Raw genomic sequence first — 24,350 nt, forward strand, 5'->3', positions numbered from 1 at the left:
CTTCCACGAATCAATTTTGTTAAAATATGTTAATTTGCCGGTGACAAATCCTTTGGCCTTTCAGGAGGTCGACTGGGTTATTGTTCAGCTGCATGATGGGGTTTATTGACGCGCTGTTGCCTGTTGCCTTCTGCTGAATAGAAGCTGGTCTAGTTACTGTAACTCTGGTACATAATTCCACTGTTGGTCTGCTATGAAGATCATATTGCTGTGAGACAAATTCCTGACAGTGGTCACATTTGATAGGCGACAGAGTTGTTTGTTGTCTTTAAGTATTTGTTCCAGCTTCTGTTCAGCCGGATGCTGTGTTCACAGTAGCTGCACTTTATTTTCTTTTGTTTGTTTTCTCTTAGAGTTTCGGGGGACAGTGTTTTTGATTTTGTGCATTGCCTTTTTTTCCTGTTCCCCCACATTTTCCTTTTGTTGTCTTGTGTTTTTGCAGAGCTAGGTAACGTCCCGGCTGGTAAGTGAAACCATATTGGACTCCTAATCTGTGTTATGAACGCATGGTTCCTTCCCCTTTTGCACTTTTACAAACTAACGAAATGGAACGGGTGCATGAGGTGCAATGCAACCGAGGCTTCCCTCCATCTTGTCTGCTGACCTCTTCCCTTCCCCTCGTCTGGATCCACTCTTCCTCCTCCTAGCTCACCATGTGCTACAGCCGCCATGCTTTAGCGCCCTGCTAACCCGAGACCCTTCCACAGGAGGCCGCTCAGCGTGGGTGTTGTAGGTCAGCCGACCGCGTCTGGAGCAGCGGACTAATGCTTCCTCTCATTCCTCCACCTTGTTGTCTTCGCCCCAACTCGCCCACACATCTCTCTCAATAACCCCCCCCCCCCCCCCCTCCCCTGGCCGCTCTCTGACCTCTGACCCCTCATTTCCATCCATCTGACCCCGGTTCAGCTCAGTGAGGACCAAGTGTCTGTTTAGTGATAAAACAGCATGGCGCCGCGCTGACATGGCCCTCATCTGCTCCCCTTGTTCATCCTCTCTACACCCATTTTGAGCAGCTTTTTATATTTAAAGTAAAACAAAAATGGCCTCACCCTTTAGTGAAAGAGAGCACAATGATGAATTATTAAGGCTTGGAAAAGTGTTTCAGCTGAGGACCGTTTTAGAAAGTCATAAGCGGACATAAGACTAATATTATTCATTGATCTCATTTGACAGAAAATGGAGACGATAGCAGCAGTGATGAGTCTGCTCAGAGCCCTTCTGCAGAGGGGAAGTGAGTTCATGTTCAGCATAATGATACACATTATGTGTCTTATGTTTGTACTGTGCTGTGTTACGTTATGTTTCTGTTGTGTAGTGTGGTGTTGTGACATGTGTGTGTTGTGTTCCTCTGAATGTTTATGTTGCATAACTGTCGATGTTATCTTATACTTTATGTTGTGTTGCATTTTTATTTAGCATTTACGTCGTGTTTATTTTAACGCATTCATTTTACACTCTTTCCAGTTAGATTAGATTAGATGGAATTTGTTTTAAACATTTAACAGATAAGAAAACAAAACAAGAATTACTGATTCAATGAACAGTAAACGTATAAAGCTGTTTCTCAATAAACTAAACAATACAAATATGACCGAAGAGGAGGAAGAAGCAGTTATGTGTTTTATTTATGCAGTATGATGTTTAAATGAGAAGTTTGTATTTTATGTCATGTATTGTGTGTTTCTACAAATCTTTATTGACGCGTGTGAAACTCTTGTACTCCCGTCAGCTCCTTGACGTCGGATCTCATGAAACTCTGCGGAGAGACCAAAACAAGAAATAAGGTACAACCATGTGTCCGTGCCTCGTTCTCTGCGTGCACCAGTATTTCCCCCGATGGCGTCCCGTCTTCATTGTGTTCTCACCTGCAGGCTCGTAGGAGGACCACCACTCAGATGGAGTTGCTGTACGCAAACAGCGACTCCGCCCCCGACGCGGACTTCTCCGGCCCGTTGCTGCCGTTGGCTGAGATGCCGGACGGGGGCGGAGACGTGGACTCGTCAGGCTCATCAGTCAGGGACTACACGGCTCTCTCCCCCGGCTTTTCCTCTAAAATGGGCAGCATGTAAGTCCAGGCCCGGCACTCTGTCGCTAACACAATAATTACTACTGCCTTCCTTCCTGCATGTTTGATGTTGCCGCTACATCCTCTGCTTCAGTTCATTCTTTCCTTCCCATTATTTATGAGCATCCTTGCATGAAATGGCCATACCTCCCCCCCCAACCTGAGGTAGAAGCATGTCGAGAGGAGCCAATAATAACATTCGTATGGCTTATTTATTCCTGTCCCCTGCGGAAACCACCTTTCTCAGCAAAAATACTAACTTTAAGTGGTTTGTGAAAAGCCATGTTTCAAACATAAGTGCACACTGACTTGTATGTAGAAATAAAAAGCTTTGGCTGACAGTTACCCAACAGCAAGTAAAGGAATAGAAATATATTTTAGCCGAGCACAAAATCACCAGTTAAACATGAGCTTGGCGAAGAACCTCAGGTAACATGTGTTTCTGTGTGCTGCATGCTCATCTCGTCATTGTTGCCATCATTTATATCTTGTTTTCACATCCTTTATCATTGTTTTGTTTTTTGTGTCGTCTGTGGATAACCTTAATGATACGGAAACGATCAGTTCTGGCTCCAGAACCTTGTCGGGGCTGGAGAAGCGAGCTCCGGAGCCTTCCCCGCTCTCTCGCAGGAAGACCTACGACAAGGCAGCGGCCGACAGGGCAAAGCTCAAGGAGACGAAACAGTAAGAGCTGGTTGTGGCTGCAAGGCCCGGGAAAAGCAAAATAACTTCACTTCAACTCTACTAATGCTCCTGCTGCTCGGTTTCCTGCTTTGAAGAAGCATGCGGTGTCAAATGTGCTCCTCGCCTGGTGTGCTAACCTTTGACCTGCCAAGTTCTACGCTGAATTTAAAGTCGCATCGTTCCTACGTAACTTGGATTTTGACTCTTTTGACTCAAATTCACTGTTCCGCTTGCTCATCAACCTCTTCTGCTGCCGATCTACGTGTGATACGCGTTTTCCTTTATTCAGGAAATCACCGTCTTTTCTCTCTCTGTCTGATCATAGGCTATTGTGAGGGAGAAGACTGAAATAGTGTGTTTTAGTGTTTGTAGATTAAGTTGCCTTGAATTTGACTTCATGCTTCTCCCTGAAACGAGGCCACTGCTTTAAAATATAGAATAACGTTTGATAGCTTCTTCTGTAAAATGTACAAATAAGTGTTACTTGTGCAGCTCTGGTGACTGGACCATCTTAATATATAGAGATATAATAAACCTCAGTGATGTCTTCCTCAGACGAGTCTGAACACGGGAACTCTTTCCTGTCCAGCTGTCCCGACCGTTGCTGTCATGTGACTGCAGCATATGCGTCCCCCTTCTGTCTCCGCGCCGTCCTCCCACACTCCTGCCAGTCGTGTGCAAACAGCTTAGCGCCACACACTTTAATATGCTGCAGCTTCGTTGGCAAGCTCTACTGTCTTCTTCCTCCTCCACAGCCCGGGCATCCGGATGGTGACGAGGAGGCCGCCGCTCGTCCCAGTAACCACCTCGCCGCGTTTAGCCGCGTGGCCGGGTATCTGGGGCGTTCTGCAAACGCCCTGCAGGACAAGTAAGAACCAGAGACGAGTCAAATCAACACGAGCCAGCCGGAGATTAGCGGTAGCTTCAGATGCTACGGACGAGCCAGAGCATTGCACTCCACACTGCCACCTTATTTCACCCTTTACTGTCGACTGCTCCTGCTAATGTAAACGTGAGGCGCACATTTAGACTTGGGAGTGAAATGATGCATCGGAGACATGCTGGTGGCATGGTGCTGTTTGGATCATGTAGCAGTGCACTCTGTAGGATGGGAGATTGTTTTCAACCTTCCATGGAGCCATTATGTTCTCAGTCGTGTTGAATGTAGTGGGAAGTCCTTTCACAGACTTGCTGGTGACGGTACTCCGTCATCGTAAACGTCTTGTTTCGGTGAGTTAACGTGTTGAATGGTAATGTAAGAATTTTCGTTCTTGTTGGTAAATTGAATTGTTTAAGAGTCGGCTGCCAGAAGGCGTCCATGTCTACACCACCAGAGTACCGGTACTACTTGGTTTGTAGCTACTGCAACTTTTAAGAGTTTCTTTTTGCAGAAATTGTACATTTCTTCAGCATAAATACCGTCAAGAAGTCAGATTCAGCTCTCTACTAAATGTTGACTCGATAAGGAGTGCTGCCTTTGACTTTCAGGGAACTATAGTTGTCATTGTGGGAGTTCTTGTCTGGTAGATTAGATTACTGTCGATTCGACGTGACAATAACAGAAGTTCAACTTTCAGCACAATGATTCTCAAACTTTCCTGTCTCGACCTGAAAGCAGTGGAAACATGGAAGGTCGAGGATGTTGCAGCTACGACGCGCTGCACCACCGGTACCGTCCTTTATGGTCATTGTGCACCATTAGGGTAACGTTCCATTATTATTGTGTTTTTTAAATACTTTCCCATTCATGAGTACAGAAGTTCACTCTCGTCTTAGTCCAACACAGAATGATTACGTAACTTGGATAAGAACAGGAAGTAAAAGGTGTTTAGTTCAGGAGCCAATCGGGTCTCAGGACTGTCGGATGCTCTCTTCCCCTCCAGGGCGAACGGATACCTCCACCTGTCCTCCGACCACTTCCTCCGCTCGGTTTCCCCGCCTCTCTCCGCTCCACCCAAGTACAACCTCATGCTACGTTTTATCTGCCACACAACTCACTAAAATGTCACTTTTGGGTGTACGGGGCAAAAAGGTGAAAACTGAACCACAGACTCACACGGTGTGGATTTCTTTTCATCAGACCGACGTTTAACCGGAACCTCCCCAAACACTAGATGAACCAGACATGAGCAGTTAATGAGTGCAAGTCCTTTATTGGATCAATAGATAATTACAAAGAACCCAAACTGTGTCATCTTGTTAGAGGATTATTAAGAGTTCAGCAGCAGTAATAATCCTCTTTTCATGAGCCCTTTTACTTTCATTATCCTGCACACAGCAGGCCTTTTTAAACCTCATTTATTCAAAACTCCTGAATATCGACGTCTGGCTTTGCAGTACACCAGCAGCTCATCGTGCCGCTCCTGATAGCGACCACTGTTGGAGATCGTACAGTCACCCGATCAGACGGCAATCGGTCAACACGACCAGCCAGTTACAGATCGATACGGGCGTCTGTGACGCTATTGAACTTGCGGTCCCCAACGCCACTGGCTTCCAGTCATCGTCTGTCTTTTGTCTCTTTGGGTGTTTTTTAATCTATTATAGGCTGGAAACAAGGAGCTCCTTTCTCCGGCACAGCTGTTCACATCTGTCTCCTTGTTTTTCTGTGGACTGTCCCCGTCTTCTCTTTTCTGTTTTTGATTCGCAGCATCGTGCTAATCATTCACGAGCTGCACGCTGGGCATGACTCTGGTTGTGTGGGTGTGATTTCTGCTGCGCTCAGATTGTTGGGCAGTGTTTGATAGGTGTGTGTGTGTGTGTGTGTGTGCGTGTGCTTTCCAGGGGTGTGATCTACCCGGTGCCTCCCACTAAAAGCAGCCGGTCGGCGACGTTGCAGTGCGTCCACGTGGCGGAGGGACACAGTAAAGCCGTTCTCTGCGTGGACTGCACCGATGACCTCCTCTTCACGGGATCCAAAGGTGAAACTCCCACAATCCCTTTCTCCCTCCATCCTCCCGTCACCTCTTCACCCATAATTCCTCTCCGTCGCACCAGTATTCCTCACGCGTCTCTGCTTCTTACGGTAATTTATCACGCTCCTGACATGCTGTTGTGCTTTTATATAACGGCAAATAAAAGCTGACGGGATTAATTAAGATTGTCATGTGCACAGTGTGTGGAGAAATGAGGTGACGGAGTGAAGTGACATTGTACACACAGTGTAACTCTCGCGGTGGAGGAGATTTTTACGATGATAAATGGAGGTGAATATATTGGCAATCACCTCGATTGAAGTTGTCATTTATCAACAGATGAAGTAGCTGCTCTTTCTCACTTCCATTTAGTTTTGTTGTCATTAAGATGTTGTGTTTGAGGCCTCGCTGCAAATTACGTTTCCTGTCAGTCTTGTCAGAGCTGCACTCTTTTGCTCCAGTATCGAATTATGCAATTTTCTATCCTTTGTTAAAGTACGACTATCAATATCTAACAGCGGACGTGTTTTACAGGCCGTCTTTGTTCTCGAACCTCTTCTGCACAATGTTCGAACCCGTTGATTATTGCTTTTATCTTCTCAACACGTGACTCCATCCTTTAGGCCACAAGTTACTCTCTCGCCTCATAACTAGTTCAGAATGCAGCAGCTTTTTAAAGAGTTCTGTTGAGATGATGGACTGCGTGTCTTCCTGCAGACAGGACCTGTAAGGTGTGGAATCTGGTGACGGGTCAGGAGATAATGTCCCTGGCCGGTCACCCCAACAACGTGGTGTCGGTCCGCTACAGCTCCAGTTTGGTCTTCACCGTCTCCACCTCCTACATCAAAGTCTGGGACATCCGCGACTCGGCCAAGTGCATCCGAATGCTGACGTGAGTGAAAATGCCTTTTCTTCTGATGTTGAGACTGAAATCAAAAAACAAAGTGTTCCTCTTCATGCATTTGTAGAACTTGTTTGACATCATGAATTATGCATTACTGTCCGTTATATTAGGCCTTGAATTATCTTAGAGGAAGATAATTCCTGAATGTAAATTTAAACATTTCCACATCTGTTCTGTGAATCTGTGCTGAGACTGTTTTCAGCAACTTGTGACAAGATCACAAGTAAACAACAACCTGACTAATGTCGCATCTAAACCAAACTTTCCACACATAATGCCTCGGTGAGTGTGGGAGTGCCTCTGCAGAGTCAACCAATGCGTCTTCCGTGCGTCTCCAGGTCCTCTGGTCAGGTCAATGTCGGGGACGCCTGTCCGTCAAACACCAGCCGGACGGTCACCATCCCAGCAGGAGAGAACCAGATCAACCAGATCGCTCTCAACCCCAACGGGATGGTTCTGTACGCCGCCGCCGGGAACTCTGTGAGAGTCTGGGATCTCAGGAGGTAAACAGAATTTCAATACCACAGACAGTGTTCTGCATATCGGTCATTTGGGCTTTTGTCCGGTGAATGTAGTGTTTTTGTGTGTTTGGGGATGGCAGTCTGCTTCAACGCTGTGATCTATTCGTCAAATATCTTCCCAACTGTTGGATGGACTGTCATTAAGATGAGCCTTGAACACATCATCATCAAAGTCCTGTCAGCCCAGGAAAGATTCATCAATATGATGACCATTTTTAATAACGCACATCGTGAGTTAATTCACGGCCTTCTTCCTGATTCAGTGTGAAACCCGACAGGCGTCCAATCCAAAGCTGTCATCCATCACTTGCAGCCAGCTCGCACACGTTTTGATGAGTTGTTCCGCTGAGAAAGAACAACATGTTGTTAAATCAGCGGCCTGGATGGTTGAAAATAACTTTAAATCAACAGGCGCCAAGATTGAATGTTCCAAACTTTATTGACAAACTTTGTTTGCCCTTGTGCTGCAAAGACTATTTTAATTGAATTCATTTTTTTTCTCCTCTGTCAGATTTGCGTCCACGGGGAAACTTACCGGTCACCTCGGCCCCGTGATGTGTCTGACGGTGGATCAGTCTGTAAACAACCAAGACCTGGTGATCACCGGGTCCAAGGACCACTACATCAAGGTGTGTTCCCAGTGGTCCCAGTGGTCCCAGTGGTCCCGTCTCCTCGTCATGTCCTGGACTTGCACTTGATCCTAATGTTTATCTTGAGCTCCCGTCTAAGAAAGCCAGAGAATAAAGGAATAAAATACACAAAGCTCCATCATGAGCGTAACCTAGCGTGACTACCTTGAGTATAATAAGATGCAGAGGAACCACACAGCTGTTAACATTCGTTCTTCTGGCTCTTGCAGCTGTTCGACGTGACTGAGGGCTCTCTGGGGAGCATCGGCCCCACACACAACTTTGAACCTCCCCATTACGACGGCATCGAGTCGCTGGTGGTCCAGGGCGACATTTTATTCAGCGGCTCTCGAGACAACGGCATCAAGAAGTGGGACCTGGACCGCAAAGACCTGCTGCAGGTACTGGAGCGAGGAGACCGATGAGGAGGGGAAGCAGTAAAATATGTGGTTTGGGTTGATGGATTCATTTGTAGGTTTGTTTGTGTCTCATCAACAAGGGAATTTAAAGTGCTCGATCCTAGTGTAGATCCTTCATGGCTGTTAAAAACCCTCGGTCCTTCCCTCCAACAGCAAGTCCCCAACGCCCACCGGGACTGGGTTTGTGCGCTGGGTGTCGTCCCCGGGTCCCCGGCCCTGCTGAGCGGCTGCAGAGGAGGGGTGCTCAAGCTGTGGCACACGGACACGCTGGGGACTCTGGGGGAGCTGAAGGGCCACGAGAGCCCGATCAACGGCATCTCCACCAACAGCAGCCACCTGTTCACCGCCTCCGAGTGAGTCTCTGCAGCCACACACGTTCTATGGCCTTCTGGTCCTCTGGTGCTGCTCCTTTACGGGACCACTGTCCAGCACTGCCGCTGTTGTTTTTACAATTTTTTCCCATCGATACATACAGACGATAGGCAGGACGTAACTCATCAGATTAGACTGTGTAAACTCTTAGTGGGGGAGACCCCCACTAAGAGTTTACGCAGTCTAATCTGATGAGTTATTTCCTTGTTCTTTCTCACTTGTTCCTGTCTTCCAGTGACCGGACTGTGAAGATCTGGCGTGCTCGCGGTGGACTGGACAGCACTTTAGAGGCGGCTGACAATGCGGACGAGGTGGCCAGTAACTGAACCCTGTGGAAGGACACTAACGGCCTCTTTTGATGCTGCTGCCCTGCACCGCTCCGAAAACCTTCTCCTGCAATGTGACCTTCATGACTGAGGAACGTCGTCTCATCTCGACAGAAGGAACCACAATCACTCTTTTCTCCGACTCGCTGTGCGTCAGAGGGTCGTGCTAATCGGTTTTAATTCGCCGCATCGTTAATGGCTCTTTGCAGATTGAGCTCGTCTTTTTCTCTTTCGCGCTGAAGACGTTTAATTAAGAGTAGAACACGACAAACGCACTAATTGATAATATCTCTGCTAGGGAAAGAAAAAAACAGGACGTCGAGCTAACGGGTTGGTAGCTGGTCTTCCCAACCCAGGTCTCCAGTTTGGATTCTTTCTCTGAACTCAAAGCCCCCCCCCCCCCCCCCCATAACAAAAGTGGCTTTACTGTATGTGAAAAAAGACAAATCACTGTTCCCCTTAACTTCCTCTTCTGCTTTTGTGCGCCTCAATTTCTGCAGCTGTTCAAGGTCAGCCACCAAAGTGATGTGAACTCGCCGTCTTTGCTGTCCTGCACTGTACAGTCACGGCCTCACTGTAGAGCGATGTTCAACTTTTTGTGGGAAAACGATTGTTTGGGGGGTTCTTTTGTTGGTTAGCTTAGCTTAGCATAAAGACTGGAAAGGAGGGGGGGACAACACAATTTCCAGCACCTCCAGAGCTCACTAATTATCACATAATATCTTCATCGTTTAATCTCTACGAAAAACCAAAAGGTAAAACATACAATTCATTACTATTCTGAAATGTTATGTTTAAATATGCAAATGAGGCATTATCTAATTCTCACTTTTGGTGACTTTAGTATAAATCTACAGCCACAAATAGACGATGTAGTAAAATATAAACCTAAATGTGTATTTTGGATGTTTTCTTTCCATTAGTCTGAAGGAAGAAACTAATTATAGAATTTTGCCTCGAGTGTCTCCCCTGAAACAAACAAACAACTCATTTGGTACATTTCGTTATCGTCAGTCGGAGCCAGACTAGCCCCCCCCCCCTCCTCTTTCTTCCAGTCTTTATGCTAAGCTAACTAGCTGCAGATGTATTGATCTTCTCATGTAACGCTGGCAAAAAGCAAATGTGTGTCAAACTAATCCTTTAACTCTTGAGCACTTGTTAAACCCGACACAGTCGGTCTTTGAGATGCACTTAGTGTTTGGTGAATGTGAGCCGGTTCAGCGTTTAGAGGATGTGCTTCACGTGTCACCGCATGTAAAAGTGTACGTTCGCTCCCTGGATCTTCACTGCTGAGTCGTCGTGTGCTCGCCTTCCTCTCTCGACCCCACAAGAGGGCTTCTTGTCATGGACTCCGGGTTGTGATCCTCGTCCTGGAGACTTCCTGGTCTCTCCGCCGATTTAACCATCACTTCTGAATGTTGGGTGAACCAGCAGTCGTTGGTATTACTCGAGTACAAATCTAATGTATGTAAACAATGTATTTAAAGGAAGGAAGTGTGACTGAATGTTAGTTTTGTGGGACCACACGAGAGCCAGAGAGGACCAGAGTTTGGCGGGAAGCCTGCCGAGCTTTCAAGCTTCGGACGGAGCTTCTCCTCCAGTGAGGTGGCAGATTGTGTTTCGTGGCCTATGGCTAGTTTAATTATTATTTTATTTTGTTTTGTTTGTCATGCTGTCCCCGTTCCACATCTCCTGGACGTTCCCTCTCTGGAGTTTTAGTAGCCGTTCCCTAATGGCGGACTCTGTAGCGATTCTAATGTCAGATGCCTCGGTGACAATAAACGCCATCTGGCAAAAACAACCAGCTCTGTGCTTCTTCTTGGTTCTGTCCCTCATTTAAATAATTATTAATTTATCTGTAGCTTACTTATTCTGATATATACTGTAAAATGTAGTTTTTTTAGAACGCGCACACACACACACACACGACGTCCAACGGCCAACACAGCTGTTGAGAGGGAGCTCCTCATTCCTGTTTCTCTCTGACTCGCCTGCTCTTAATCTCCCACAGCCTGCTGTGGTTCATGTGAGGAAACCCGTGTTTGCTTTCACGTGTTTTGAAGCGAGGACCACAAGATGGCAGTAGCAGCACCTTCAGGACTGACCAGCGACGTGTGAGTAATCCTCAGAGCGGTCGATGTCCAAAGATACTTCCACTGACACTTCAGCCATTGGGCTCACAAGAGAAGCAGCTTAGATTCACTGCGATGACCACCCGGTGAGTTGGATATCCACGAGACCGCGTCGTTAGTGTATTTACCCAATGACGTCAAGAATAACGAGCTGTTAGGTTCCCTGAGGGTCTGGGGCCCCTGAGGGTCTGGGGCCCCTGAGGGTCTGGGGCCCCTGAGGGTCTGGGGCCTGGAGACTTTGCCCGATTGGTAATCCAGTTAGCTGGCTTCCCTGACATCTATAGAGAGATGATCGCAGTGTTCTTAAAGGCAAACAGTTCAAAACAATGACGGAATGGAACAACAACGTTCCGAGTCTTAACCACACAGATGTGATGCTACAATCCAGCAAGGAACGCTCACACTGAGACTTAGTTCAGACGCCTAATGAGGGACTCGGAGGCGGCCATCAGGGTCTGCCGTCACAGATCTGCAGGATTGTCTGACAGGCAGCACCAATCACCGGCCACCTGGTGTGTGTGTGTGTGTGTGTGTGGGGGGGGGGGGGTTGTTTGTGTGGGTGATGCCGAGGTAATGTCGGGGTTGGACTGGACCCAGAAGACCCGGCAGAAGTTTTCACTTCACTCCAGGAGTGGAGAGACAGCAGCTGTAATGAAGTCTGTGCATCACCTCCCGCTGCACACAGACTTGGTAAACAAAGCCATCACATGCTGGTCAGTGGCCTCTCTCTCTCTCTCGCTCTCCCTCTCTCTCTCTTTGATGCAAGTCCATTACTACTCATTTAAAAACAGCACAAACAGCTGTTTCTCAAGATGCAGAGATGTGCACTCTGGGCCTGCAGCTCTCCGCTGAGCAGATCTCCGGCCCCTCAGAGACGGATTCTGACAGTGGCAGATGTAAACAGTATACTATTCTTTATTTTGATACAGTTACGATTTGATCAAATCAAACTTAACACATTGTGGCTTGATATATTTAATATCTTCAGCAAATTTGGGATCTTAATGAGAGTTTCAAATAAAGGTTGAGCAGCTGCACCACGTGAAATAATGGATCCACCGGCGGGTCGAGCAGGGCTGAGGACCTGAATGCGTTTCAGAGAAACTCTGCAGACTCTGTATCTTTCTGGCAAATTAAGAGAACGGGAGATTGAGGAGGGAGCCGTCAGAGCAGCTTCACACTCTGATCATTTGAAATATATTTGTCTCACTGAGGCACGAACATAATACAAATCAGTCAGTCCAGATACACTCGCAGCTTAAAAGCAAAAACTACCTTACAATTTAAGGGATTAAACCCACAATCAAGTCATGCAAGCATGTTAATTAAAGTCTGACTCCTTGCTCAACTCAACCTTCAGATTCAGATATTAAAGAATGAAGCTTTAGAAAAAGTGATATTCCTATCATCCCGGAAGAAATTCACAACGTTTCCAAGGATCTTGGGAGTGCACGCAGTTGCCCAATAAAGAGCTGATGAAATATTACCCAACATTAAAGCTCATTTGTGAAGCAGCTACCAAGGAGTCGGACAAAGCGCTCTCTAATTCACCTCACCGCTTCATCCGATCGCTCCCTCAGCTGCTGTTGGAAGCTCGTATTCTACTTGTGTTGAATAACGGCTGAGATGATTATAACCCATTGTGTAACCTCGGGCTCTCTGCAGCCAGCTGCTCTGTGAGGGTGTACTCCAGCATGTTTTTATTATCTCAGCGAGGCCCTTTGCTGGTTAAATAAAGGTCAAACACCTGTTCGATTTGACCTGTTACCTGTTACCAATGTGTTTTCTGACAGGTGCTGGGTTTCACTCACGACCATTGTCCAGTCCTCCGAGGCGATCGAACTGTAGCTTCTCAGCATCCTGTTGCAGTGGTTCCCCCGCTTTCTTTATTGTTATGACCTCTCATCACATATATGTCACATACACATTGCATACAGTACGTCAGTATGTTTGCATGTTATTTAGAGGCAAAATGATCTGTTATTACCCCCAAGTTATTTAGTTATGTCCGCATGCTAAAATGCTCATGTCAATGCGTTAGCATTGACATGAGCATGTTATCAGCATGTTAATGCTGATATTTAGCTTTATTCAGCCGCCACTGTTAACTACCCCAGTTTAGCGTGTTAGCATGCTAACATTTGATTAGCCTTAAACACAAAGTACAGCTGAGGCTGACGGGAATGTCAATAACGATTCAGGAACATAAGACATGTCTGAGACAAAATTCATGGCAATCCATCCAAAAATCCATCCAAAAATTTCAGCCAATCCATAGAAGATGTCGAGATTTCTCAAAGGATTAGTGACCGAGGTTGTTGAGATATTTCAGTCTACTGCATTCACATTATCTTATCATACAATATCCACTATTTATATATATTTCATAGAGACAATACATCACAAATAAATCACAAATAAAAAGTGGTTGTATTAACTTTCTTAAATTCCCAACAGACCTAATCCAGAACACAGTGTACTTGTCGTCAACGACGGCAAAAACAAGTCATTAAATGTGTGAAGCTGAGAGGTTGGTTGTTTTCTTCGCACTTGATTGTGATTTCAAATGTCTTCTGTATTCCTGGCATGAAGCAGAATGAGCAGATATTTAAATTTTTGCAAGCAACCGTCTCTATGCTCATTTTGTCTGTTTTACCGAAATAAAAGTCTCAAAGAGGGAAAAGATGCAGCCACAGAGACACCATGAGAACACACAAAATAAAATTTCTTGTTCATTTTTGCCCATAATGTCTTCGAGGAAGATGGGAGTCAGATCATCTTGTGGGCGTCTTGATGTTGTACAAATTGCCAGGTGCTGAATTCAGGTAGAGATTAGGGGGCTGTGGTGTAACATGGCATCATTTTAGCCAAGTACCATGCCGTTATATTATATTCACAAAAATGTGAAGAAGATTAGATGATGCATTCCTAAATTACTATCAAATAACAAAAATAAATCCTGATGGTAAATAGTCATACAGCAATTAATAAGACATGCCATAAAATCATGTAAGAAATTACATGTATTACTTTTATTATGACTTTTATGTTCATGCTTTTATATTATTTTATATTATTATAACTCATGTTTACAATGTTTTCTGAGGTAATAAATCAAGAGAGAAGTCGAGTAATTTTCTCATAGACTTCTATACAACCAGAGGAGTCGCCCCCTGGTGGTCATTAGAGAGAATGCAAGTTTAAGACACTTCAGCTTTGACTTCACTTTCCAGGACAGGAAGTCCTTTGTGATTCAGTCTGATGAGCAAACATTACCATGCTAACACGCTAAACTAAGATGGTAAACAGTGGAAATCATTATACCTGCTAAACATCTGCATGTTAGCATGATGACATAGCATTTAGCTGAAAGCACCCTTCTGCCAGTGGAGCCCCACAGAGATGCTAGCATGGCTGCAGCCTCTTGGTTTTGGGGTAACACCTGATTGTTTTACCTCTCAGAGATATATAAAAGAATATTAAAATAAAACAATCAGAGATGGGCACATCACTTCGTGACATATGCAACTGCTTAATTTTAAGTGGTCTTGAGACAAAAAAAAGTTGGGAACCACTGCTCTGCAGGACGCTAACAGGATGCTGAGAAGCTACATTTAGGCACGTCAGTGAGAACAACATCACCCCCACAGAAAAACACACGGCTCTTCATCTGGCAGATCCAACAGGTGTCTGACCTGCAGAGTGAACCCTCTGTCTATTTCTTCAGACTAATTGGAGCTGACACACGCGGTCCTATATTTAGCCCTCATTTTCATGCTGGGCTGGTTCATTGACTTTGCTTTGCTCCGCAGGTGGTCTTTGTCATCTGGCCCTGACACCGGCCTCAGCTCCTGTGACACACCTTCGTACCTGTCGTTTGAAGGAGGCAGAGAACGAAGTATGTTGCAGGTATAGTAATAATCCATGTGTGACAGAATTTATCCATTTTAACTTTTGCTTTATGTTTAGTTAATTACCTGTCAGCTCGATGTTTTCGCTGTCATCTTTAATTATTTCGAAATTAACATTGTTCCTGAACTTATTTTACTATATTTAAGTCCCACTGTTAGTTTTATTACATTGCATTCATAATCCATACACAGATAATTGTGTTTTCTCCCACCCATAAAGATAACTCAGTTGGCTCCCCTGGAAACGATAATGTCGAATATTTAGACGGTAAAGCCAACTTTCTGTTTTATTTGCCTTTATGCGTCTCAGTTACTTTAATATTTGAAAGAACGACTGTAAATTAGCTTCTGGATAATTCAACCTCATACATGATTGGAGGAGCTCCTAACATTACTGCAAACAAGTAATTAAATGACAAAGCGGCTCATTTTTTTCGATCAGTAATTGTCGACCTGCTGCTGGGAAAGATCATTTAACGACAACAACCCCTCACATCCAACTCAATCACCAGACACACATAACAAAGTCTGATTTACATCAAAAGAAGAAGCAAAGTAGGAAGTTGTTTGAATCTCAGCTCCCAGCCAAGTAATTACTGAGTTTATTGATCAACAGCCTTATCAACCACTTGCAGATCTATTGCGGCTGTTTTGCTAAAGTCTACTTTATTGAACTTTAAATACAATCTCTTCTCAGCTGTCAGAAGGTCTGGAGGTCTCTTCTGCAACGCTTCCTGGAAGTTGTTTTTCTTAATTGGCGGAGAAAACCTGCACACGCCTACATTGATTTACATTAAAGTGTAACTGCACCCCCCATGTCTCAGCATGAGTCTATCCACTGCATTCTTTTTGGAAAATGATGCAGCTTCGACAAACATGACGGCTACGGTAGCTTGGAAAATAGCAATATGTGGTATGGGGCACTGAATTAGATGGTGGCCACCAGCACACCTTTCAGCTCATTCTTCATTGTAACCTTGTGTTTTCTCTGGGTCTTGATATTGATAATACCCGTTGTGAGGACCTATTGATCAGTGACCATAAATGTATTTTCTTTGATCTTTCTGTCAATGCTGACCCCTTGTGTCTGAAACAAACATTCCACTCCCACATTATTACTCAGAGCACAGCTGATCATTTCTCTATGCACTTCTGCTGTGATATTAACACAAATCTCGATGATGTTGAACACTTGATACAGTCATTTAATGAGCATTGCACCACTTTGCTGGATAAAGTGGCACCTCTTAAGGAAAGGACCAGGGCTGCCTATAACACTACTCCATGGATGACAGACGCTGTGTGCAGCCTGAGACAGAAGTGTCGCAGGACAGAGCGGCTCTGGAAAGCTACTGGGCTAGAAGTGCATCGTTTATATCTCAAAGACCTCAGAGTTTCTGTTAATACTGGAGTAAAGGAAGCTAGAACTGCTTATTTTGCCAACCTAATCTCTTCTTCAAAGAGAAATCCCAAGATTCTGTTTGACACAATTAAAGGAATTGTTTCACCGTCTGTCTCCACTTTACCATGCTATTCTGTTGACGATTGCAACAAATTCCTTATCTATTTAATTGATAAGGTAACAGGTATTAGGTCTGGCATTCATCCTGGGATCTGTTCATCTACTTGTAGCTCCTTGCAATCTCCTGCTGTTCTGGACTCTTTCCAGCCTATCAGCCTTCAAGACCTGATGGACTTAATTAACAAAACAAAGCCATCATCTTGCCCTCTGGATATAATTCCATCCTCTCTATTTAAGAAAGTTCTGCTAACTATTGGCCCTGCAGTAACATCTATTGTCAATACCTCATTGTCTACAGGAATTGTCCCTTCCTATTTCAAACATGCCACTATCCAGCCCTTATTAAAGAAACCTAACTTAGATCCAGCTTTGCCCATGAACTACAGGCCCATATCAAAACTGCCTTTCTTGTCCAAAATTTTAGAGAAAGTGGTGGCCAAACAACTTACTGCTGCACTGGAGAGGCACAATATGTACGACAAGTTCCAGTCTGGGTTTCGTAAGCAACACTCTACTGAAACCGCTCCCCTGAGGGTTTCAAATGACATTCTCATGTGTGCTGATGCAGGTGACTGCTCTGTGTTAGTTCTTCTGGACCTCAGTTCTGCATTTGACACTATAGACCATGACATCCTGATTAAGAGGCTACGTGATTGGGTGGGCATATCTGGCATAGCGCTAGACTGGTTTACATCTTACCTCAATGACAGAAGTTTCAATGTCTCTGTGGGTGATTTTGTGTCTGTTACCTCTCCACTGTCTTGTGGTGTACCGCAGGGCTCGGTTCTGGGGCCTCTGTTATTTTCCCTTTATCTGTTACCTTTGGGACCGATCATAAAAAGTTATAATGTGTCCTATCACTTATATACAGACGATATCCAACTCCATCTGTCATTCAAACCCAACGTGGCATTCACATTAACTAGGCTCCTGGACTGTGTCAATGCCATCAGAGACTGGACGGCAGAAAACTGCTTGCAACTCAACGACTCTAAGACGGAGGTCCTAGTTATTGCTCCAGAGGAGTTTGTCCCCATGATCAGGCAGATTATTAGTCCACTCTCCTCTGCTGCCCATTGCAACCTGCGCAATCTTGGGATTTTCTTTGATCGATCCATGTTAAGCAGCTGTCCAGGTCATGTTTCTTCCATCTAAGAAATATCAGTAAACTGAGATCTGTAGTATCAACACCTGAACTAGAAATGATCATACACACATTTATCTCTTCACGCATTGACTACTGCAACTCACTTTTCACATCACTCAGTGTATCTGCTCTTAACCGTCTGCAGGTCATCCAAAACGCTGCCGCCAGATTACTCACCAGGAGAAACCGACGGTCTCACATCACCCCCGTACTCCGATCTCTCCACTGGCTCCCTGTAGCATCTAGGATACACTTTAAAATTCTCACCATCACTTACAGAGCACTTCACGGTCAGGCTCCGACTTATGTAGCTGATCTACTTCGCCCCTATTCACCCGCCCGCACTCTCAGGTCAAACGCTCTCGGTCTTCTGTCAGTCCCACGCACACGATTTAAGAGCCGTGGTGACCGAGCCTTTGAGGCAGTGGCCCCGAGGCTCTGGAATGCTCTGCCTGCAACTCTGCGCCTCGCAGATACTGTGGATACTTTTAAAAGCCAGCTCAAAACCCACCTGTTTAGACTGGCGTTTGTGTAAAAGTAAACCCATGTCCTAGACCTGCTCTTAAAATATGTTTTACATTTTTATTTTATTTTTCATTATTTTTTTTTTATTTTTTTTATTTTCTCTGTGTAGATAATTTATTGACCCTTGGGTCACATTTTGTTTTTTATTCTTTTAAATGTCTGCTCTGTTAAGCACTTTGTGATACTACTGTCTGAAAAGCGCTATATCAATAAAATTCATTCATTCATTCATTCAAGTATAATGTTGGCATTAAAATATGGCACGCTAACGTTAGCTAGCTACCTAGCCGGCTAAACAACTTGATGCTTCGTCTTGAGGTTAAAATATTTTTGCTGCTTAACAGACACATTGTTTTTTATCATCCAGATAATTGGACGAGGAGTCTAAAAAATATCGGCAGAACACGTTAGCCTGTCTGTCCGGTGTTTAGCGTTAGCTGACATTTATGCGTTTTAAATTGGATTTAAACTCATAATTCCACAGCCCAACCCGATGAAACTAAACTATACCGCGTTAAATAGTCGACACTAACGATAAAACTGTCCCTAATTGTAATTTTCAAAACTCGTTTCTGAACATAAAGGAGGAATATTTGTCAAGCTATGAAGAATTGGGAAACACTGTACACTCCCACTTTGTGCGTGTAGCTACTGTGTGTGTGTGTGTGTTAATTTGTAAGTGTGTTAATGTGTGCATGTGTTTGTGTTAAAGTGAGTGTGCATGTATGTTAATGTATGTGTGTGTGCGCGCGCGTGCGTGTTTGTTAATGTGAACGTGTGTGTGTGCGTGTGTGTGTGTGCGTGTGTGTCCTCCCCTTCACACCGTTCTCTCCTCCGGAGCATCGAGGCGCACAGAGACGCGACTCCGGCGCGCTGCAGCTCCTCCGCATCCGCGTATCTCTCTCTCTCCCGCACTCTCTCTCCCGCACTCTCTCTCTCTCTCTCTCTCTCTCTCTCTCTCTCTCTCTCTCTCTCTCTCTCTCTCTCTTCCTGAAACAAACGGCTTATTGTCTTCTCCTTGCAAGGCTATCTTTTTTCGTTTCGTTATAATTTCCCCCCCATTTCCCCTCTTCTCTCGGCTCCTCTCATGCCGCCGTTAAGGCGCTGGATACGGGGCGGTTTGTGATCGACCAAGCAGCAGCTCGATGAATATGGCGTGTATCGGGGACGCGGACCCTTTCACCGCCGCGATACCTGCCACCAAAGTTGAGCTCACGGTGTCTTGCAGGTGAGTACAAAACTGCTGCTGTTACAGATGTTAAAAGCATGTTTTTTATGTGTGGAAACGTTCAATAGTTTGGATATTTGACACACACTTCACTGCCGGGTCACCACGATGGCTGAATGTCGTGGAGAGTAAACCAGCAACTCCATTCGCGATGGTCTTTTATTGCTGTTATAACTAGATTTGAGCCGCGTGCATCATTTTAAGGGTCAGTTCTCTCGTTAGTAGTGGAAGTTGAATTATAATTCACTTAAATGGGGAGTTTGAAGTGTCTGTTGGCAGCGGGTTCCCTTCAGATGATCGCCAGATGGGGCTCAGAGTTGACATGTCCTTTCTGCTGCTGTTTTAATATAACGCCACATGAACATACTGTGGGAATGTATGTTCCTTTTCGTGCCTGGTAATGATGTAATATTCCTCCAAAACACACACTTATTGTGTTCTATTTGTGCATGCAGACTGGATGCAGCATGCGTTTGGTTGGGATTGAAGCAGTTTCACTGCTGAAGCGCCGTCCTCTCCTCTCTTACTGTAGCTCTGACAGTAGAGGTTGGGCGGAGGAAGGGAGTATTTTCTGGATGCTGCAACTGTATTCTGTTTAGGCTGGCGTTTGTGTAAAAGTAAACCCATGTCCTAGACCTGCTCTTAACATTTGTTTTACATTTTTATTTTATTTTAATTTTATTCTTTAACATTTTTTATTCACTCTGTGTATGTAATTTATTGACCGTAGGGTCACATTGTGTTTTTTATGCTTTTAAATGTCTGCTCTGTTAAGCACTTTGTGATAGTACTGTCTGTGAAAAGCGCTATATAAATAAAATTCATTCATTCATTCATTCACCCCTAATCCCAGTTTGTGTCTGTCTGTCTGTCTGTCTGTCTGTCTGAGAGCTATCTATCTGAGAGCTGAGACACTTCAAATTGAACCACAGAAAATTAATCAATGGCTGTTTTGATAATTGATTAATTGTCACTTTCCAATCAGAAACACCAAAGGTTGCAGCTTGCTCAAATTTGAGGATTTGCAATTTGTGATACAAATTACGGTACAAAGCAACACAAAGTGTCTCGGTAAGGTTCATCCACTAGCGTACAGATTTAGGATTAACTCTTGATCAATAAAATGCCAGAAAGTAGGAATGAATGCCCACCACAGTTTTCCTAAAGCAGAAGGTAACATATATAAATTGACTTTTGGACTTTTGGTGAGACAAACAAACCAGGGAAAGATATTTGATTTTTCATAGTGTTGTATCATAGCTGTTGTATCATAGCTGTTGTATCATAGTGTTGTATCATAGTGTTGTATCATAGTGTTGTATCATAGTGTTGTATCATAGTTTTGTATCATAGTTTTGTATCATAGTGTTGTATCATAGTGTTGTATCATAGCTGTTGTATCATAGCTGTTGTATCATAGTGTTGTATCATAGTGTTGTATCATAGTGTTGTATCATAGTGTTGTATCATAGTGTTGTATCATAGTGTTGTATCATAGTGTTGTATCATAGTGTTGTATCATAGTTTTGTATCATAGTGTTGTATCATAGTGTTGTATCATAGTGTTGTATCATAGTTTTGTATCATAGTGTTGTATCATAGTGTTGTATCATAGTGTTGTATCATAGTGTTGTATCATAGTGTTGTATCATAGCTGTTGTATCATAGTGTTGTATCATAGTGTTGTATCATAGTGTTGTATCATAGTGTTGTATCATAGTGTTGTATCATAGTGTTGTATCATAGTGTTGTATCATAGTGTTGTATCATAGTGTTGTATCATAGTTTTGTATCATAGTTTTGTATCATAGTGTTGTATCATAGTGTTGTATCATAGTGTTGTATCATAGTGTTGTATCATAGTTTTGTATCATAGTGTTGTATCATAGTGTTGTATCATAGTTTTGTATCATAGTGTTGTATCATAGTGTTGTATCATAGTGTTGTATCATAGTGTTGTATCATAGCTGTTGTATCATAGTGTTGTATCATAGTGTTGTATCATAGTGTTGTATCATAGTGTTGTATCATAGTGTTGTATCATAGCTGTTGTATCATAGTGTTGTATCATAGTGTTGTATCATAGTGTTGTATCATAGTGTTGTATCATAGTGTTGTATCATAGTTTTGTATCATAGTGTTGTATCATAGTGTTGTATCATAGTGTTGTATCATAGTGTTGTATCATAGTGTTGTATCATAGTGTTGTATCATAGCTGTTGTATCATAGTGTTGTATCATAGTGTTGTATCATAGTGTTGTATCATAGCTGTTGTATCATAGTGTTGTATCATAGTGTTGTATCATAGTGTTGTATCATAGTGTTGTATCATAGTGTTGTATCATAGTTTTGTATCATAGTGTTGTATCATAGCTGTTGTATCATAGTGTTGTATCATAGTGTTGTATCATAGTGTTGTATCATAGTGTTGTATCATAGTGTTGTATCATAGTGTTGTATCATAGTTTTGTATCATAGTGTTGTATCATAGTTTTGTATCATAGTGTTGTATCATAGTGTTGTATCATAGTTTTGTATCATAGTGTTGTATCATAGTGTTGTATCATAGTGTTGTATCATAGTGTTGTATCATAGTGTTGTATCATAGCTGTTGTATCATAGTGTTGTATCATAGCTGTTGTATCATAGCTGTTGTATCATAGTGTTGTATCATAGTGTTGTATCATAGTGTTGTATCATAGTGTTGTATCATAGTGTTGTATCATAGTTTTGTATCATAGTTTTGTATCATAGTGTTGTATCATAGCTGTTGTATCATAGCTGTTGTATCATAGTGTTGTATCATAGTGTTGTATCATAGTGCTGTATCATAGTTTTGTATCATAGTGTTGTATCATAGTTTTGTATCATAGTGTTGTATCATAGTTTTGTATCATAGTGTTGTATCATAGCTGTTGTATCATAGTGTTGTATCATAGTGTTGTATCATAGTGTTGTATCATAGTTTTGTATCATAGTGTTGTATCATAGTTTTGTATCATAGTGTTGTATCATAGCTGTTGTATCATAGTGTTGTATCATAGTGTTGTATCATAGTGTTGTATCATAGTGTTGTATCATAGCTGTTGTATCATAGCTGTTGTATCATAGTGTTGTATCATAGTGTTGTATCATAGTGCTGTATCATAGTTTTGTATCATAGTGTTGTATCATAGTTTTGTATCATAGTGTTGTATCATAGTTTTGTATCATAGCTGTTGTATCATAGTGTTGTATCATAGTGTTGTATCATAGTGTTGTATCATAGTGTTGTATCATAGTGTTGTATCATAGTTTTGTATCATAGTGTTGTATCATAGTTTTGTATCATAGTGTTGTATCATAGTGTTGTATCATAGTTTTGTATCATAGTGTTGTATCATAGTTTTGTATCATAGTGTTGTATCATAGTGTTGTATCATAGCTGTTGTATCATAGTGTTGTATCATAGTGTTGTATCATAGTGTTGTATCATAGCTGTTGTATCATAGTGTTGTATCATAGTGTTGTATCATAGTGTTGTATCATAGTTTTGTATCATAGCTGTTGTATCATAGTGTTGTATCATAGTGTTGTATCATAGCTGTTGTATCATAGCTGTTGTATCATAGCTGTTGGATCATAGTTTTGTATCATAGTTTTGTATCATAGCTGTTGGATCATAGTTTTGTATCATAGCTGTTGTATCATAGCTGTTGTATCATAGTGTTGTGTCATAGTTTTGTATCATAGCTGTTCTGAAGCTTTCAGTCTCACTCTCGATCTTCAGAAGATGGAGTTTGAGTATTTTGAGCACTTTAAGGTCTTCTTGTCAACGTTGGCCTAAAAGCTGAGACTGAAATTGAGTTCTTTGGAAATAAAACCTGAATATCTTTTTGGGATTTTGACTGGTGGCTGGACAAAATAATCGATTTGAGCACCTCAACTTTCACATTGTGAATTTGTAATAGCTTTTAAAAATATTTTTAATGGTGTTTTAATCAGCAGACTTCTTGTGTGTAAAAAAGCATTTCAAGTTGCAACTAATGATTGTTCTATCGATTATATTCTGGATTATTTGAGTCATCATTTGGTCTGTAAATGTTCATCAAAATTGCTCAAAACTAAAGTTGACGTCTTTAAATTGTTGTTTTGTCTGATCAACAATGATTTAGTTGTATCAAACAAAGAAAAGCTGCAAATTCTCATATATGAAAAGTTGGAACCAGCTAACGTTTGTCAAATACCGGTAGTTTGAAAAATAAGTCCAAAAATCGATGAATCTACTTATTTTCATTTCTTAAAGCACCAGTCACCCCTAAACGATCACTAATATACAGTAATACTGAAAACACAGTATGATATCAATATATATTCTAGAAACGTCTGTAGGTTTAGGAATAAGTTGTGCTTTCCTCCTGTAAATCTTTCATGAGACAAATAATGAGCTGAAGAACAAAGACGTTGGACTGAATTGTGCTTTGACTGACCTGAAAGCTGCCAGCTGCTGCGGGAGACCGAGCTGCGGTTGTTTCATGTCGGTCAAAGATAAAAGCCCGAAAATGACTCGACAGAAGAAGTCAGCCTCGTAATAACCTCAGCCATTTCTGAGATCAGAGCCGGGGAGATGTTTCCTTCCAAAAGGATGAAGCCACCATCTGGACAAAAGATAATTGTTCTTTTGAAATGATGGCACCATGAAAACAAGTTTACAGAAGCACGCACATCCAGATAATACATACTAGGTAGAGGAGACATGTATGGACGCTCCCTCCATGAGAGAAAAGCTCTACTGTTAAGAGTTATGAATCATCAAGTGCTGTTCTTATTCAAACACAATGTATGTACCTGTGATAGAAACATATTAAAGTCACCGCTCGCAAAAGAGAGGAGCAAACTCGTTTTCACTATAAGTGTTCGAGCAGCCGTGGTTTGTTATTTGCACTCTACAAGCAACAGTTTCTATACAGTGTCTACTTACCCAACACGGTGTCCTCATTACTCTGGATCGGTACTATTTCTACAGTAAAAGTACCTCCAAGTGTTTCCAGGCAGGTCTGCAGAGTATTT

The 24,350-nt window shown here is 42.9% G+C and overlaps 2 protein-coding genes across 3 annotated transcripts in view; both read left to right on the top strand.

Annotated features, from left to right (window-relative positions):
• The window catches only part of kif21a (kinesin family member 21A), a 35,022-nt gene extending 24,392 nt beyond the window's left edge, over nucleotides 1-10,630 (top strand). The window contains exons 23-34 of one of the 2 annotated variants that reach the window (XM_079270332.1): nucleotides 443-463; nucleotides 1,174-1,231; nucleotides 1,730-1,784; nucleotides 1,872-2,065; nucleotides 2,630-2,749; nucleotides 5,534-5,670; nucleotides 6,382-6,556; nucleotides 6,907-7,071; nucleotides 7,601-7,718; nucleotides 7,949-8,119; nucleotides 8,291-8,490; nucleotides 8,745-10,630. In XM_079270332.1, coding sequence (XP_079126458.1) covers nucleotides 443-463; nucleotides 1,174-1,231; nucleotides 1,730-1,784; nucleotides 1,872-2,065; nucleotides 2,630-2,749; nucleotides 5,534-5,670; nucleotides 6,382-6,556; nucleotides 6,907-7,071; nucleotides 7,601-7,718; nucleotides 7,949-8,119; nucleotides 8,291-8,490; nucleotides 8,745-8,835 — 1,505 coding nt within the window. In that variant the 3' untranslated portion in view covers nucleotides 8,836-10,630. The remainder of the gene's footprint in view (nucleotides 1-442; nucleotides 464-1,173; nucleotides 1,232-1,729; nucleotides 1,785-1,871; nucleotides 2,066-2,629; nucleotides 2,750-5,533; nucleotides 5,671-6,381; nucleotides 6,557-6,906; nucleotides 7,072-7,600; nucleotides 7,719-7,948; nucleotides 8,120-8,290; nucleotides 8,491-8,744) is intronic. The other variant, XM_079270333.1, reaches the window with a different exon arrangement.
• An 8,587-nt stretch (nucleotides 10,631-19,217) lies between these two features.
• LOC306782001 (copine-8-like) overlaps nucleotides 19,218-24,350 on the top strand; it is a gene marked incomplete at both ends in the record, with an annotated part of 56,947 nt that continues 51,814 nt past the window's right edge. The window contains one exon of the mRNA XM_079275139.1: nucleotides 19,218-19,300. Coding sequence (XP_079131265.1) covers nucleotides 19,218-19,300 — 83 coding nt within the window. The remainder of the gene's footprint in view (nucleotides 19,301-24,350) is intronic.

The sequence above is a fragment of the Melanostigma gelatinosum genome (genome assembly GCF_949748355.1).
Source record: "Melanostigma gelatinosum genome assembly, chromosome: 1".
Taxonomy (NCBI): domain Eukaryota; kingdom Metazoa; phylum Chordata; class Actinopteri; order Perciformes; family Zoarcidae; genus Melanostigma; species Melanostigma gelatinosum.